At 48.5% G+C, this 18004-nt stretch overlaps 1 protein-coding gene across 27 annotated transcripts in view; it reads right to left on the reverse strand.

The window, feature by feature from the left end:
• ADD1 (adducin 1) overlaps positions 1 to 18004 on the reverse strand; it is a 91043-nt gene that overhangs the window by 11057 nt on the left and 61982 nt on the right. For 9 of the 27 annotated variants that reach the window (XM_069594852.1, XM_069594864.1, XM_069594847.1 and 6 more), the window contains exons 5-13: positions 12591 to 12671; positions 12256 to 12405; positions 9910 to 10053; positions 9711 to 9809; positions 8952 to 9128; positions 4612 to 4863; positions 1941 to 2042; positions 1190 to 1279; positions 379 to 471 (exon numbers count right to left, since the gene is read on the reverse strand). In XM_069594852.1, coding sequence (XP_069450953.1) covers positions 379 to 471; positions 1190 to 1279; positions 1941 to 2042; positions 4612 to 4863; positions 8952 to 9128; positions 9711 to 9809; positions 9910 to 10053; positions 12256 to 12405; positions 12591 to 12671 — 1188 coding nt within the window. Of the gene's footprint in view, positions 1 to 378; positions 472 to 1189; positions 1280 to 1940; positions 2043 to 4518; positions 4864 to 8951; positions 9129 to 9710; positions 9810 to 9909; positions 10054 to 12255; positions 12406 to 12590; positions 12672 to 18004 lie in introns of all 27 variants that reach the window. The other 18 variants (XM_069594856.1, XM_069594869.1, XM_069594851.1 and 15 more) reach the window with 3 other exon arrangements.

Here is an 18004-nt window from a genome sequence, read left to right on the forward strand (position 1 = left end):
CTGAGCAAGCCAAGAAAGGAGATCTCTCTGGAGAGCCGCCACACGAGGCGTGGTCGACCCACGAGGCTTCTGCAGCTGGCACCTTGTAACAGGCACCAACCAAAGTCACGTGCAAATCTTGAGAAACATCACCAAGATCAACCACTTCTCAGCACAACATGAAAATGCTGAAAAGTATAGAAATAACCTCACGTAAAATGTTTAATTAAAGAAGAGAATGGGCAGAACAGAACCTTCTGTGCAGTCTCACGAACAGCTCAGAGACTCGTTTAAAGCTCCCTGGTACCTAAGGCAACAGCAAGCGCAGCAAGAGGAGAGGGGCAGGGCGGGTAACAAGCAAGGGGTGCCGGCGGGCAGCGGAGGAGGGGCGGTGAGTACCTTTCTAAAAGAGAGAGACTTAGCGGGACTAAAGGTCTGCTCTGTGCGCTCGAGCCCTTCGATTCTTTCCGTACAGTCAGAGAGGGGTGCGTCCTGCAACGGTAAACTGCGTGGTCAGAGCCCACCAGGCCCAGCCGAGCACATCGCCCAGAGCGCAGCGCAGGGCAGCAGAGCGCATGCAGCGAGACGGCACCAGCAGCCTGGGCAGGGGGCGGCGCTGCGGCGTGCAAGCCCGGGCCACAGAGCCAACCGGCTGGCCCCCACCACAGACAGCAACCGGTCCCCTACCTTGGCAAGTCGAGTCTAAAGCATCGGGCGGCAACTTAACTGTCAGAGATAACTACTTACGCAGTTATCTTCAGGATGCCACAAGGGCAGTCCTTCACAGAAATGAGTGTAAATGTGCATCACATTTACAGGGACCTGCTGCACTTTTCCCAAGCAGCATGCTGTCATGGACAGCAACACATACAAGAACCACCATCCACCACACCCACCCTCCTCCCGCATGTCCCACAGCTCCCGCTGGAGCCAGGTAGACCCGGGCCCAAGCAGGCAGCCTGCACCGCCCTCACCCAGGCGTGCACGACGCAGAGCAGGCTTGGGGGACACGGCCCTGGGCATGCTGATGCTCGGGCTGCAACTCAAGGAAAAGGGGCCGATTACTTCTCACCACAAAGCCTCTAAACAAAGGGAGCTGAGTGCCTAGGACACTTACCTCACAGTCATCCTCTCCCAACTCAAGAGTAATCTGGAGTAGGCGGTCACGGAGTCACCACCCACTAACAGCAGAACCGTTCTGAGCGCTCACCTGGACAAGGCTCCTGTCCATCACCACACCAGACAACACCTGGGACTGGGGTCCAGCTGTCTTAATGTCCTGCAAGTTCTGCTCTCGGATCTGAGGACGGCAAGGAGAGAGACACACCAACAGTACAGAGACCGCTTGCTACGCCTGAAGCTGCTGTGTGCGCTCAGACCCCCGGCCACGTACGAGCTGCTCTTCTGGGCTGCCCTGCTCCCCGGTGGGCCCCGCACGACTGCCCTGCCTGCCTAACGCTGCTGGTCCAGCCGATTAGCAACTCAAGACTCAGAGGGTTGGACGGACCCTCCAGACTTGCTCCTTCTTCCGGACAAGTTCGGTAGGCGTGGCTCTCGGCTCTCATTGTGCTTGCTAACTTGAGGGGAGACACCCTGTGCGCCCATCTTCTGGGGACCCTGTGAACACTGGTGGATCTCACGTTCCAACACACCAAACATTCACAACTCTTCAGATGGGCCTGGCAAGACAGGGGCAAAGGCTCTCTCGCCAGGGACAGGCTCTGACTTCAGCCCTGCCCTGCTGAGGGACGAGCGTCGTTCAAGCACGGGGCCTAGAAGCGCCCACTGCTCACTGCTGTGCACAGCACAGCAAGTGAAGGGCGGACCCGGCAGTCATGGGACAGCTGCAGCCAGCCTCCCAGGGCCGGCGCTCTCCTCACAGCCCCACGCAGCCCGCCCCACCCGGCCACCTCCTCCCACACACGCGCTTCCAGCGAGTGCTGGCAGCGGGCAGTACGCACCTTGTTCCTCATCTCCTGGACCTCCTTTGGGTTAGTGTTCAATGGAACAAACAGGTTAGGGACAGCAGAGGTGGAAGTTCTGTGTCCATCCTCTTTAGTCCACTAAAATATCAAGAACAGTTGAGAAGTCAGAATCGTGACAATAGTAAGCGACACCGCAGCATCCAACCTGTCTAGCTCACCTCACACCTGGCCATGCACTGACCCTCACAGAGAACGAGCCACTGGCCACACCACAGCATCACTGCAGTGGCTGGACACCAGTCATGCAGGGAGCCAGCGCTGGGACCGACTGGCAAGGCCCGTCAAAAAGCCCAGCTGAAACCCAGGCCACGACAGCGGCTGCTGACAGAGCAACACCCCATGATGGCCTCGGACCAGTCGCGGAGGCCCCTTCAGAGCACACCGGTTCACTGCTCGCAGAGACCCCAACACCAGAGCCGGAGGGAAGCGTGAGATGACGGGGTCATGAGAAGCGGTATGATGCACCTGGCCTGGTGAGGGAAGACTGTGCGGTGAGGCAATAGTGGGCATCACCAAAGTTGGCATCAAAATAAACTCTGCATCAGAATGCACTGTTTGCATAGCCATTTCAACCCAAGAAAATTACTGTATGAAGACTTATGCAGTAGCTACTGGTGGAAGAGTCTGGTGATGTCAAACTCTTTATATAGTTAATGCTTCTCTGGGTGTTACAACAATGTCCCACACAAACGAGGCGCTCACGAGTCCGCACTGGAAGACCGTTTTAGATACCAGTGCATATTACCAGCACACTGCGCCTTTCATGCATACTTTTTTTGGCCCTCCAATCAAAGATGAGATTTTTAATCAAATTCTAACCCCCAGGCATGAGTTGGCACTGAACACTAAAGCAAGCCCGTGGCAGAGAGCAGATGTTATGCCTTTCAAGAGGCAATAAAATAGCCATAAACCAAGAGATTCTGAAGAAAGCAGTGAAACTGTCCAATGCTGGGCCGCGGTGCAGGCAGCACGGGATGGGCATGGGCTGCAAGGTACTCACTGCCGTTATCTCCTCAGACAAAATCAACTCCAGCTTCTTATCAAACACAATGCTTAGTTAAACATTAAAACAATCAACTCAGAAGCTTGAACATGGTAAAAAACTTAAGAACAATTATTATAAGTTAATATACCAACCTGGGAACACTGCAAGGAACTCGTATTACTCCAGAACAGTAAGAAACAAGTTTAGAAGCTGAACAGAGTCTCCCCTTCAACTTACACAGTGACTAAGATGCCTAAAGCAAGTTAATATTTTTTCAAGCAAATAATAAATAAGGCTCAAAGCTGCCGTGACATATACACTTAGGAAAAATTCCTCACAGCAGTTCAGCACTCTGTATGTATATGGTCAGCAGAAAGTCATTTTTAGGCCCACTCCCTTTAACAAGTAAACTAAATTAGAAACTAAACAAATAAAATGAAAATAGAAAAAAAGGGACAGAGAGAGAGAGAAGGAAAGTGAGGAGGCAGGAAAGAGGAGACTGGCTCCAACATGGAGCCCGGCCATGTGCACGCAGAGTCTCTGCCTCGTGACACGCTCCTCAGGAGCACAGAGGCTGTCTCACCAGCTGTGCCTCAGGAGACACCTGGCCCACCTGGGGAGACAGAACGTACTTCTTGTAAATAAACTATGAAGCAGGAGCCCCCTCACAAGGGAAGCGGGACGGCCCGCCGGGCTTGCGTGGGGTCCGGTCTCTGGACGTCTAGGTTGGTTTCCCCTCTGCTCCTGCGGAACTAACCGCACAGAGATGCGTGCATCCCGGCCGGCGTCCTCGCATGAGGCTGGGCCTACTGGGATGCAGGGCCCGGTGGAGCGTCCAGGGCCAGGGCTGCCCAGAGACATCTAAGGACCAGGACCACGGAGCAGCCTTCACGGCAGCGCCCCTCCTGACACGGAGCTCGCCTCCCGACGACTGGGGCGGGACTGGGCCACGCCGCACCCAGCAGGAGCCAGAGACTCCACTACGGCTGTCTACTCACATGCAACAGTCCATGCAGAAGGGGGCGGGCTGAGAGCGTTCGGAGGCTCTGGGACGACAGCAAGCGGGGGAGGAGGTGAACGAGAGGGCCAGCTGAGAAGACGCCCGTGAGACATGAGGGAAAACTGCTTAAGAAAACACTAGGACTTTAAAGAACATGCCCGAGTTAGCAACTAAATCAAACAGCTGAGCTTACGACATTAAAACAGCAGGCTACGCTCCAACTACATCTGTGTCGTGAAGCATTAAATATTCTTCAAATACGGTTTGAACTGAATGACAGCTCCCACTTTCAGGTTAATCCACGCAAGTGATGCGGTATTTCTGCTGGGCACAGATAGGTAATGCTGGAATTACCGCAGAAGCACCACGTATCTTAAGCAGTTTCAAGCAGACAGTATTACTTGAATTATAGCTGAAGCAAAAGTGGATCTGAATTCAGGCTGAAGAAGGTTAATGAGGAAGGTCTGCCTAAAATCTAGGTCAGAGGGTGAGAGTCCCAGAGCCTCCGAAGCCCCAGCGGGCCGACTTGCTCTACGTCATCTAACTATGAACAGTAAGTAGGCACAGACCAAGCAGTTGGTAATACAGCTTGGCACGCAGACACCGGACGAGAGAGACTGCAGCAAGGGTGTGACGTGATCGTGCGTAATGTTCGTCCACACCTTAGTCTTCGCCTTGGGACTGCTTCCGCTCTGCCCTTCCTCAGAAGCATCGTCGCCCCGGCCAGAGTTCAGCCACCTTGTCTTCTCTCGCTGCTGCTTCTGAAAACTGTGTCTGAGAGGGGAGCCAGTGCCCGCATCACCGTCACTAGCAAAGGAGTAACCTGTGACACTGGCAGGAACCTCCACATCGCTGTATTTTTTAGATTTCTCTCTCAGAGCAGGGTATCGGTAAGGGTAGCCAGTTCTATAACCCTAGGGGCCGAAAAGAAAGACACAGTCAATGTCCCAGATCTCAAATCAGTGTTTCCCTTTAGAAAACTGCAAGTGCCTGTGAAGGTGGAGACTACACACCCCCTGCGTGCGTGGCTGCCCAGGAGAACGGCAAGTACGTTCACAGGTACGGAAGCGCTAACAGCAGCAGTATTCCCAAAGCCCCAAAGTCAAAGACCCTGAAGTCCATCCGCAGTAGGAGGGGATGAACTGCGGTCCTCTCACACAGCAGGACAGGACACACTGGGGAGCGCGCGCGGTTACCAGGGGAGACGCCTGCATGAGTCTCCGCCGGCACGACGCTGAGAGAGCAGCCCAGTGTGAGAGAACAGCCCATACGACTCCATTTACAACAGGAGGAAAACCAGTCTGCGCTGTCAGGAGGCGGGACAGGGCTCACCCCTGGGATGTGGTAAGAGACTCGAAGTGGGGACAGGAGGTTCTGGGTGCTGGCACTGGATACAGGTGCTGGTTACACAGCGTGTTCCGTTCTTAAGAATTAATACAGGTACCCTCTTCTGTGTTTATAGATATATATCAAGAAAAAGTCAAAATTCAAAAGGCAACCTGGGTTTACCTGCTGCTGGCTACAGAACAAGTTATATTAATCAACGTAATTAACACTTTTTTTTTTTAACCTTTTCAGTCGCAGTCTAAATACCGTGATAATCTTTCAGGAAGACCCAACACCTCAGACAGCTGGTACCTGGCAAAATCACCTCACCTCTAAATGCAGCAGCACTTGAGTGAGCCTTCAGCCCTGGTCTCCTGCACCTCACAGCCCGCAGCCCGCCAATTCCCGCCTCTGTAACAGCACCGAGCCCGTGTGCCCCCTGTGTGCTGACCCCACAGACAGCATGTCCAGGCCAGGATGATGCCTCATTTACCAGGCTCCAGAGCTGAGTGTCCAGGGGCCTGACCAACATGACAGTGGCCCCAGAGCCCCGCCTCCATAAGGCCCCCGCCTCCATAAGGCCCCCGCCTCATAAGGCCCCCGCCTCCATAAGGCCCCCACCTCCATAAGGCCCTTCCCCTGTGCTATCAGCGGGACCGGGGCCTGCTTCAAGACAGAAGCATCCGGCCAAGGTGCCAGGCTGCGCTGCAGGAGAGTGCAGCGCCCGCCCCGAGAGGGTCTCCCGGTCCACTGCTGGCGCTGAAGGAGCAAGCTGCCTTGACACCTGAGCGGCAAGAACATGAAGTCTGCCCACCATGTGCAGAGTCTGGAAGTGGATCCTCCACCATGAGAGCCTTCTGCTGAGAATCCAGCCCAGGCCAACTCCCTGACTGCAGCCTTGGGGGGCCTGACGCCAAGGACCTGACTCAGCCTGGACTGTGCCTGGACTCCGGGCCCACTGTCACACCTCAACCAAGTGGTTCACGGCACCTTCACTGTGAATGACAAGGGGATTCAGATTTGAAAGGATCACACAGGGCTGGCAGCAAGGATGAGTCAGTAGCTACATTCTACCTGTCAAGCTACTTCAGAAACGTTGCTCTAAATGTGGGAATTCTCCTTTCCCTCTGGGTGATCCTCCTCGTTGGAGGCCACCTTTATTACCAACCATTCCCTTAAAACAGTCAAAAAACGGTAGTAATGACCCCTGAGTGGAGTTGGCTGTTGTTTACTTTTGTTTTGTAACTGCACTCAGGAAGACAGGTAAATGTCTTCCCTTTTTAACACACTTTTTCCCCATTTACAAACATGCTTTGTTGAAGAATAATAAAAAGTAACAACTCAGCTACAAAAGACTGTCTTCTGAAAAATACAGTTCTTAATTCAATCAGGTTTCCTCTTGCTGAAAGTCAGGGCTCTTGAGTAATCTTCACGAATTCCAAATAAACCATCCAGGACGTCACGAACTTTTATTCTGAGGGGGTATGGGTTTTTTTCTTTATTCTTCCTCTTTAAATGCCAGACCAAAATCAGAGCAAAACTCAGACCTCAGACCTACTATATGTTAAAAATTGGCTTTATTCCTTCTTTTGAGAAGCTGGAATTCTATCTTGATTTTTTGGGTAACAAGTGAGCATTTCTTCTGTATATGCCAGAAGCATTTATGACTATCATATGAAATATTTCTTACAGTGTGAGAATCTTCAACTATTCTCTACTGACTGAATTATCAGCAAACATACACAGTTGATCAGAATGCTAAATTAAAACACAGACTACAATCAGTGATTGCTGTCCAAGTTTATTTCTCATAAACCACAGAGCCTTCTAATATTAAGAATAACCTGTGCACATTAAGGGCACCGAATAAAATACCCTTGATGTAATCTCGCTTATCTTCTTTCATCCTTTATCTCCCTCCCAAATTAGAGTTACCAACTCTAATTCTCTCTTCTGGAATGTACTAAGTGCAAAAGATGTGGCAGGCTGGTGTTCTCTTGCTTTTTACTCCTCCCTCCCATTCCCACTTGGCTTGCAGGTGTAACAGCAGGGAAAGGTCAAAGTGTCTGCCCAAGGGAGAGCAGAAGGCACAGTGGGACTGGGGCCCCACGACCCTTGCTTTGCCCGGCCCCTCCAGTGCCGGCCTCCGGGTCAGATGCCAGGGTCACCGTCCCCACTCTCAGCCTGCTCTGGGTGACTTTCCTGAGACTGCACTCCCCTGGCCTGCCACTTCCACTGATCGTCTCCATGAGCTTGATTCCGTTCCTGTCTCCATGCCCAGTCCTGGCTCAAGCCCGATCTCTGTCCCTGCAGCTGCCACTGTGCTCCGTCAGGCACACGTCGAGGTGCTGGGCTGCATTTCCCGACAAGGCCATGAACTCCCGAGGGCAAGACTGTGTCCCCGCTCACGGCTAGAGTAGACAGTCAGTCAGTGCAGCCCACCCTCCCTGAGCAAAAGAGCTCAGCAGTTAGGAGAGTCTGCTCTCCACTCACCACCCTCCTCAGCCACGCCCACGACGTCATCACTGCTTAGCCGTTCACTCCCAGCTCTCTCTCTACAGCAACATTCCCCTAAGCCAGAGAACTTAAGGGAGAAGAACCTTCTGAGGACACTTAGCACACGCTGAACCAGACCCATGAGCTCTTCTCTTCAGAAGAGTGAAAATTCCTGCCTCGTGAAGCCACCCATCCCCACCAAGACCTGGTCGAATAGTGGGGACTCATGTGAAGCCGGCACCAGCCCTTTTGATGGCTTCTCTGGTCCACACACCCACTACTCGTCCATGTGGCCGCAGGACGGACTCCTGAACCCTATCTCAGAGATGTGACGCTGCAGCAGGAGAAGGCCCAGCACCGAGCCACTTGCCTTTACTGAGGTTGCTTTGACCCTAACATTTAAACCGACTGGTGAGATCAGAGACGGACCAGAAAGGCACGGTTCCGGCCCCTCGGCCAGGCTGCCCGTCATGCCTGCGGCTGGGTCTCCAGTCGTGCCCATGGCCATGTTACAGCTGCCTCCCATTTCCCAGCATAAGCTGTCACGCTTTGACCTCTTCTTTGAGGTCACTCTCAAGGGTTACCCTCTACACACCTCTCCTGTATGATCCTCACTGCAACCAGACAGGCCGCATCCTGCCACAGACTACTTTAACATGCCTATTAAGCTGAGTGCCCCATGGTCACGCTCTGTACCACACTGGGCTCCCTGTCCCTGCAGGAGGCAGCAAAGGGCCTCCCACGCGAGAGACCAGCAGCGAAGTATGTGAGACACAGCAGACAGGGCCCGCGTGGCTAGAATTTACTGTTATAACAAACAAGACGCTCGGCTGACTGACTGATGCAGAAAGGCCCCCTGCACAGCTTGCTTTTGGGCGGACGGGTCCTGAGCTGACCCCGCTACTCGAGGACTCAGTTACTCAGCTAAGCACACTATCCTCTGTGCTACTAAGCCCACACAGTCCAAATAATGCTATCTTTAAAAACCGAAGGAGACAAGAAACCCTCACCTGTGTATTCAATCACAATTTAGCTGAGAACTTAAACTACCCTGGTACATGTTCATGGTTCTGGAGACTGAAAGCATTCTGACACTGCCTGAAAATAGTGATTTCATAAAACCATTTCACTAGCTGTGAAAACACCAACATCTGTGCTCTTAGGATGGAAGCACTCTTACCAGATTGTCCAGCATCCGCATGAGGGCTTCAAACTCCTGCTCTCCAATCTGCCACTTGGGCGGTGACCCGCTGCCTTCCCCCGCCGGGGACCCCGGGGCCCGGGACTTGGCTCTGTACTTCCCGGGGTCCAGGAGGACTACATTGTCCGGCCCTCCCGCACTCGCCAGAGTTCGAACCTTTTCCAAAACAAGCAAACACAACAGTTGGAGTTCCTTACTGATCAAGCAGGTCAGATGACTCTGAGAGATCCCTTCAATAGAAAGGGAGGTGTCAAAAGACCAAATCACTGCAAGAATAAAAAACGCGAGATGGAAGCAACAGATAAATCACAAGACTATTTTTAGAAATTTGTCTTCAGCATGAAAAAAATATTGGTCACTCATACTTGAAGAATAAATGGGAAAACAAAGCCCCTTCCAAGGTCATATAAAGGAGACTGGCGGCTGCTATTACACAGACATAAGTCGGGGTAACTGCACAGACGTAAGCCGGGTAACAATGAGGAATGTGAGAGCGGGGAGCTCAGCAGACCTGGCACGAGCAGCACCCAGAGCTGCGAGACTGCGGCCTAAGCTCTACTCCCTGCACCTACTTTTCAAAACAAGTGCCTGGGTTCAAATGAAATGACCCATAACCACATAAATAAGCACCTGATATCAGGGCCAATATATGCTAGCCCTCCATAAATGGTAGTGACTTACGTATTTGAAAAATCAAGTCAGAAATGACCAGACCACATGGAGTGGGCACCGCCTTACCTGGATCTCACACGCAACCACAAGGTTGTGGATGAAATAGAAGGCCTCCTCAACACTCTCTCCAACAGACACAAGACCGTGATTCCGGAGAATAAGAACCTAAGGGAAGAATCAGGAAAGTTCTAGGGACCAGGCAAGAAGACAGATACGTTTTCTTCTTCCCTCGATAATTTAAATACCAGATTAGATGCCTACTGACCTTGCTTTTAGGCCCCAAATTTTTCTGAATTAAAATTTTTTCTTCCTCATCGACCAGAATCCCGTGATAATCATGATATGCCACTTCTCCAAGGGAAAGTGCCTCCGGGGAGATGGGCAAGAGTCCACATTTCATCGCAGAGACCTAGAGAACAGGCGGCAGCATCAGTGCAGACCAGACAGGGGTGCCCACAGACTGACGACTGGCAAGCGCGCTCCTCAAACTGCTCTTTCAGAAATAAAGGGGCCCGTGAAATTAAGATGAGCCTTAGGATTACCTCTGGGTCTTATTACCAATCCATACTTTAAAAAAATCAAAGCCACCACTATCAAGAAAGACTTCAAAAAAATTTCACATCTTTCTGGATTTCTCCTACACTGACTATAAACAAGAAGTGAGCTCAGATTTAATAAGATTAGTCCCAAAGCTGCTGCCGGGAGAAACAATGGCTTCCGCTACGTGAGGCGCAGTGCTGCAAAGAGAAGTTTCTGAAGAGCTGAGAGGTTTCTGTGTACTTTTCACCTTAGTGCGCAGGTGTGGTAGAACACCTGAAAATCAGATAGAAGGAAATGTATGAAGGTTTAGGGTAAGTATGCTGTACAATTTCTCTACATTAATTTAAGCGAAAGATCTAAGTGTCCATATAGCCCTTGAGTTTCCTTAAATTTTCCAAACTGACCTTAGAATATGCTAATTTTAAATGCTTTCTACCTAGACAGACAGACTCCAGAGATTTAAATTATAACTGTAATAATTTCTTACAGAGAAGTTAATCTGAAAACACAACACCCCCAAAAAAGGCAAAAAATTCCTTTCACAGTTAACAGTTTTTCTAGAAGATATTTCATTACAAAGTAAAGTTACTTTGTTAAGTTTTAAAACAAATTACATGCTAGATATTTGTAACAACCATATTCTCAAAGGTACCTCTAGCAGTTCCTTTAAAAGCATGGATTTTTCTGGGTTGGAAGACCTGTATCACTTGGAGAATGATATCTAATAAACTGATGCCAACATTTGATGTATCTTCAAAGTAAAGCAAACAAACCAGATTCTCACATGCATCCATACAAGCAAAGATCTATGACATTAAAACATCTGGACAGAGTAAAATTCAGTATTTCTTAATCAATGAGGTCATCTGTCAAACCAACCCAGAAAGTCATTAAAATACAAAACTGGTGACAAAAAGCCAATTCCAGCTAGCTCTTGAGTGTTTGGCTCTCACAGGGCTGTACTAACAACCAGAAAGCGTACTTTCATACTGAGGGGTCTGAGGCTTTGTCAGGTGGCCCAGACTTGGTCATCAGCATGGGCAAGGCTCCTGGCCAGCTCAGGGCTGGAGCTGAGTCTCCTCTAATGGCCTGGACCAGTTACATCACACAGCTCACAAGGTCTCAACTCCCCAGCCAGGGACTGAGGCCAGGCGACAGCGGTGAGCACATGGCGTTCCACCCACTGGACCACCTAGGCCCTCCCTGCCCATCTCCTTACTCCTCCCGAGTCACGATCCAACCTAGGTTCCGCTGACTCCGAGCAGATTATCTGTGGACGGCTGGCTGGGTTTGTCTCTAGGCCTCAACCTTTCCACCTATACTGGGCTTCTTCTCACAGTTCATCAAGCAGACTCAAGTCTCCTATACCTTACTAGCCCTTCCACAGGGAGGAGCCCACAGGTCCTCCATCCACCACCCACCTCCCCGACTCCTCTTCCCACTCCTCCTCTCAAACAAGGAGTCTCCACTCACTGCTGCCACTCTGCACTCCCCACACAGCCCCCTAGGCACGGAAGTTTCTCTCACTCCCCTCTTTAACACACCGATTCTCTGTTAAGTCTTATGACATTTTCAGATTTATTACATTTTTCAAAATTAGATAGCTGGGCTTCCCTGGTGACTCAGCGGTAAAGAAAAGAATCCAACTGCTAATACTGAAGACACGAGTTCTATCCAGGAAGACGCCACGTGCCTCAGGGCAACTACGCCCGTGAGCCACAACTCCTGAGCCTGTGTTCAAGGGCCTGGGAGCCGCAGCTGGGGATGCCGGCACCTCACTGCGACTAGGGAGAAGCCCACACAGCAGCAAAGGCCAGCACAGCCAAAAGTAAGGTAGATAAAAATAAAAACACAAAAAGTGAAGTTTAAAGAAGTTAGTAAACGGACCCCTTAAATACGTATATATACATTCATTCTTTTAAGAAAGTCGCACAGTAGGAAAAGTCTTCTAACCCAGTGAGAGGAAGGGCACAGACTTGCTGCGACGAGAGAGGGCAACGTGAGGAAAGGTGAAGCCCTGCTCCCCAAGCACCCTGCAACCGCAGGCTCTGCCAGAGCAGCACACACTCACCGCGGCACCGGCTGGCGTGTGAATGTGCACGACACACCGCACGTCCGGGCGTGCAGCGTAAATGGCAGAGTGCAACGTGAAGCCAGCCTGGTTCACGCCTAGATTAGTGCTCCCGCGGTCCACGATGTCTCCTTGCAGGTTGACTTTAACCTGAAGTAAGAAAACAAACTTCAAATATCATGAGCATTTCAAGTTGTCCTAACGAGAAATTATTTAAAACAAAGTTTAAAGCGTTAATAACTAAAAGTTTTCCCATGAGTTAATCACACAAACAGACTTTGCCCTCTTTCTTGAATTTTATATGTCTATGCACAAGAAGACCAGGACATTCTTACCAAACTGGAGGCAGTCACTTCACTGTAGAGAAGTCCAAAAGGTACAATGAGGAAATGCTCCTGCTCAGAGCTCACTCTGGTCTGTGGGGAGAATTACCAAATTAGCTCAAAAATCCTATTGAAATTATCTGCATCGCTTCCTGTCCATAGACTTACAAGTTTTCTGTGAACATTAGGTGTGTTACACAGGACTGCACTTAATTATAGGGCCTATCACAAAGCTAAGAGGTAATTGGAAAGCTTTCTATTAGTATGCTGTTGTAGCTTACTAGGTACATAAAGTGAGCCTTGATCATATTCACGATAATTAACCTTATGAGGAGAAAAACCTATAGACTACCAAACCAGTACCATGTGTAAAAAGCTGATCTCCTCAAGGGTGTAATAATGAAAACCAAGAGTTACTTTTTAAAACTCAAAAAAAAAAAATTTTTTTTAAAGCACTCAAAACCTAGAGGATGGTGAACAGTCATGAAAATCAGATGAGAGAAAGTGGCTCCGCTCTGCGTGATGAGGAGGCTCTATGCTTTGTGCCCTCGCTCCTCAGGCCTGGTTCTGCCTCCACAATACAGCTCTCTTTCAGCAACTCGGTCACACATGATGCATTTATGTGGGATGCCAGTTATGTAGTTGAGAGAGGAGAAAAATGAGTCCTGTCCTACAAGAGGAAAAAGAGTCCTGTCCTAATGAAATGTAGTCTCATTTTTAATCATTTGGGAATAGACTCAACAGACTTCGCAAAGCTACTGGGATGGAATACATTTACTCCTGGGCCAAGAATTCTAACTAGGGTCGGACAGACGGAATTCAGTGGTTGTTGGAAAGGCCTTACGGCATTTAGTCAACTTCCTCACCAGCCCAGTGACTTCCGCAGTGGCCCAGACAGAAGCACACGTGGGGTCTGTGTAGACAGCGGCAGCGATGTCCTCAAATGGCCTGCCTCCCTCCTTCACTCTGCAAACAGTCCCCGGGGGGCTACAGTCCATGGGGTCACAGACAGTCAGAGTGAAGTGACTTAGCACACACACACACCCTTTTCTTACTGACAGTTCTTTATCTAGTCTGGATGCTAACTCTTTGTTAGCTACCCATGAGGCAGAAGCAGAAGATATTAAGAGGCAGCAAGAATACACAGAACTATACAAAAAATACCTTAATGACCCAGATAACCACGACAATGTGATCACTCATCTCAAGCCAGACATCCTCAAGTGCAAAGTCAAGTGGGTGTTAGGAAATATCACTATGAACAAAGCCAGTCAGTGGAGGTGATAGAATTCCATCTGAGCTACTTCAACTCCAAAAAAGCTGATGTTGTTAAAGCGCTGCGTTCAATATGCCAGCAAATTTGGAAAACTCAGCAGTGGCCACAGGACTGGAAAAGGTCAGTTTTCATCCCAATCCCAAAAAAAGGCAGTGCCAAAAAATGTTCAAACTACTGCGCAATCGCACTCATTTCACACACTAGCAAAGTAATGCTCAAAATTCCCCAAGCTAGGCTTCAATAGTACATGAACTGAGAACTTTCAGATGTTCAAACTGTATTTAGAAAAGGCAGAGGAACCAGAGATCACATTGCCAACATCTGTTGGATCATAGAAAAAGCAAGAGAATTCCAGAAAAACATCTACCTCTGCTTCACTGACTACACTAAAGCCTTTGACTGTGTGCAACACAACAGACTGTGGGAAATTCTTCAAGAGATGGGAATACCAGACCATCTTCCTTGCCTCTTTAGAAACCTATATGCAGGTCCAGAAGCAACAGTTAGAAATGGACATGAGACAACAGACTGGTTACAAATTGGGAAAGGAGTATGTCAAGGCTGTATACCGTCACTCTGCTTATATGCAGAGTACATCATGCGAAATGCCCAGCTGGATGAAGCACAAGCTGGAATCAAGATTGCCAGCAGAAGTATCAATAACTTCAGATATGCAGATGACACCACCCTTACGGCAGAAAGCAAAGAGGAACCAAAAAGCCTCTTGATGAAAGTGAAAGATGAGAGTGAAAAAGCTGGCTTAAAATTCAACATTCAAAAAACTAAGATCATAGCAACCTGTCCCATCACTTCATGGCAAATAGTTGGGGAAATAATGAAAACAGGCAAAGATTTTATTTTCTTGGGCTCCAAAATCACTGGAGACGGGGACTGCAGCCATGAAATTAACAGACGCTTGCTCCTTGGAAGAAAAGCTATGAGAAACCTAGACAGCACATTAAAAAGCAGAGACATCGCTTTGCTGACAAAGGTCCATGTTGTCAAATCTATGGTTTTTCCAGTAGTCATGTATGGATGTGAGAGCTGAACCATAAAGAAGGCTGAGCACTAAAGAATTGATGTTTTTGAACTGTGGTGTTGGAGAAGACGCTTGAGAGTCCCTTGGACTGCAAGGACCTCCAATCAGTAAAGCCTAATGGAAACCAACCCTGAATATTCATGCATTGGAAGGACTGATGCTGAAGCTGAAGCTCCAATACTTTGGCCAGCTGAAGTGAAAACCTGCCTCATTGGAAAAGACCCTGAGGGTGGGAAAGACTGAAGGCAGACGGAGAAGGGGACAAGAGAGGATGAGATGGTTGGATGGCATCACCGACTCACTGGACATGAGTTTGAGCAAGCTCTGGGAGCTGGTGATGGACAGGGAGGCCTGGTGTGCTGTGGCCATGGGGTCACAGAGAGCTGGACACGACCAAGCAATCGACAACCACCAGCACCCGTGAGGCAAAATAGTCTAGACTGTAACCTTTTATTTTCATTCTTTTCATGGTGTCTTTTAATGACAAGAAATCTGTTTAACAGTCAAATTTATCCATCTTTTCTTTTATGATAAGTGCCTTGTTGTCGTAAGACAACTTTCCTTCGGTCAGAGGTTAAAGTCAATTTTTTTCATTTATATTGATCCTAACCTGGTATGCTGAAGTCCATGGGGTCGCAAGAAGTTGGACATGGCTAAGCTACTGAACAACAAAATTATTAAAGTATTATTTTCACATGTAATCCTTAAATCACTGGAACTGCTTGCTGAGTCTATAATGTATAAGGGAAAAATCCAATACAACTTTCCAACTCTGATCTTTCAATCCAGTTGTGCCAGCACCAATCATAGCCTGGTCTATCATTCCCGTGCCGATCTGCAATGCCAACTCTTATGTATCTGCTTTCAATAGAGGCAGATTCAGTTCTGGGTTCTGTCTCACTGATACATGTTTCTTCCCTTCTCTAAAGAACACTATTTTAATTATCATAAGTTTGACACTTGATAGGAAAAAATACCACGTTACCTCGTACTTCAGGAGTGCCTAGTCTATTCTAAGCCTTTGCCCTACACATAAACTTTAGAAGCATGATGTCAGGTTCCACATTAACAAAAACACTACACAGCCAGCTGTACTCACTCCCTTCCTGTTTGTGTGTGTGCACATACACAATTCATCCAGCTATGAGCAGTCTGCGTTCTATACTTTCACAATGATCCTCATGTTGTCACGTGGTCTTTGTGATTGTTTTTCATGATATGTGACAGTCTCTCAAACTGATGTTTAATAATAACTCAGCCATTTCCCACCGCCTGCAGGATATTAAGACCCAGATATAACGTTTTCTTCCTTTTTAAAACAATGGTGGCTGTGCAGCACACAGGCTTCTCTTAATCGCAGCGTGCAGGCTCTCAGGTTGCAGTGTCTGGGCTCAGCTGCCCTGTAGCATGTGGGATCTGAGTTCCCCAACCAGGGATTGAACTTGCATCCCCTGCATTGAAAGGAGGATTCTTAACCACTGGACCACCAGTGAATTCCTCATGTTTTCTTCTTTGACTTCTTTCCTAACCATATTTTTCCAAGAGTGCATTCAACAGATCTACACATTTTAATGGAAAAAGCTTAAAACATACAATTTTCTGAATTGCAAACAAAAAGGAGAAAGTGCTATACACTAAGCCCCAGAATGAAAAAAAAAAAAAAAGACATTTCAAAGAAAGTTTTCTAGTCCCCAGTGGACCAGCACTGGCCTCACTTCATGTCTCCCCACAGTTAATACCCCTTCTCTGTGCACAAGGAATGAGAGTTAACGTCTTTCACTCAAAACCAGATATGCCTGACTCTGTTTCCGCTCCCACCCCTGAAGCTGCCCACCTCAGACGGTTAACACATTGCATGGAATGCATGGAGGTAGACCCAACTCCACTGACACCAAGAGGCGTTTAGGGGCAGGAAGGCCCTGCCATCAGCTAGTGCCAGCAAGAGAGGCAGCCCAGCTGCGCCATCCTGGTTTTGACAACCCCCACCACCCCACTGAAAGCTTCTCTAAATCCAAAGCAATCTTAAGATAGCAATGTAATTCAGACAATCATCCCCAATCCTCTAACACCTGTTAGCACTTTTAAATCCCTTTAGCAGGAAATCTCTATTGCCCTCTTTCAGAGAAAGGTCACAATGACCTCTGAGCGCATTTGGTTATACTGTTAGTATGTCTTTTCTCTTAAATCTGTGTATGAAAATACCTAGACTTTGAAATCAAAAAATGGATTCCATAAATAGTTAGAAAAACAAACACCTTCTTTCTTAAAGATCCTGTAGCTCACAAGCTATAAGAAGTATTTTTCGGTAACTTCAATTTCTTTTTTTAAACATGCAGAAAAGGGTAATCTAAACAGCTGTTAATGCTGGTTATCTCAAAGAGTTAAAAGTACTCAGAGGACTATAACTTCTTCTTTTATATCTGTGTGAGGTACATTTGCCACAATAAATATATATATATGTAAAACAGTCAATGAAAGGAATTATAAAAAACCGACGAGATCAAGTGGTTCAAAAAAGAGATCACCTCCACAAGAGAGACAAAAAACAAAAGAGGAAAGGGGAGGGAAGGGGAAGAGAAGGGAGGGGCGGGAGAGAGCCAGAAACCTCACAATACATGGCTGCTGTTAGTAGCTCAGTCCTGTCCACCTCTTTGCAACCCCACAATTGCAGCACGCCAGGCTTCGCTGTCCATCACCAACTCTCAGAGCTTGCTCAAACCCATGTCCACTGAGTCGGTGATGCCATCCAGCCATCTCATCCTCTGTTGGCCCCTTCTCCTCCTGCCTTCTACCTCTGGCAGCATCACGGTCTTTTCCAATGAGTCAGGTCTTCGCATCAGGTGGCCAAAGTATCAGAGCTTCAGCTTCAGCATCAGTCCTTCCAATGAATATTCAGGACTAACTTCCTTTAGGATGGACTGGTTGGTCTCCTTGGAGTCCAAAAAACTCAAGAGTCTTCTCCAACACCACAATTCAAAAGCATCAATTCTTCAGCACTCAGCTTTCTTTACAGTCCAGCTCTCACATCCATACGTGACTACTGGAAAAACCATAGCATTGATCATACGGACCTTTGTTGGCAAAGTAATGTCTCTGCTTTTTAACATGCTG

This window comes from Ovis canadensis, chromosome 6 (genome assembly GCF_042477335.2).
Source record: "Ovis canadensis isolate MfBH-ARS-UI-01 breed Bighorn chromosome 6, ARS-UI_OviCan_v2, whole genome shotgun sequence".
NCBI classification, from domain to species: Eukaryota; Metazoa; Chordata; class Mammalia; order Artiodactyla; family Bovidae; genus Ovis; species Ovis canadensis.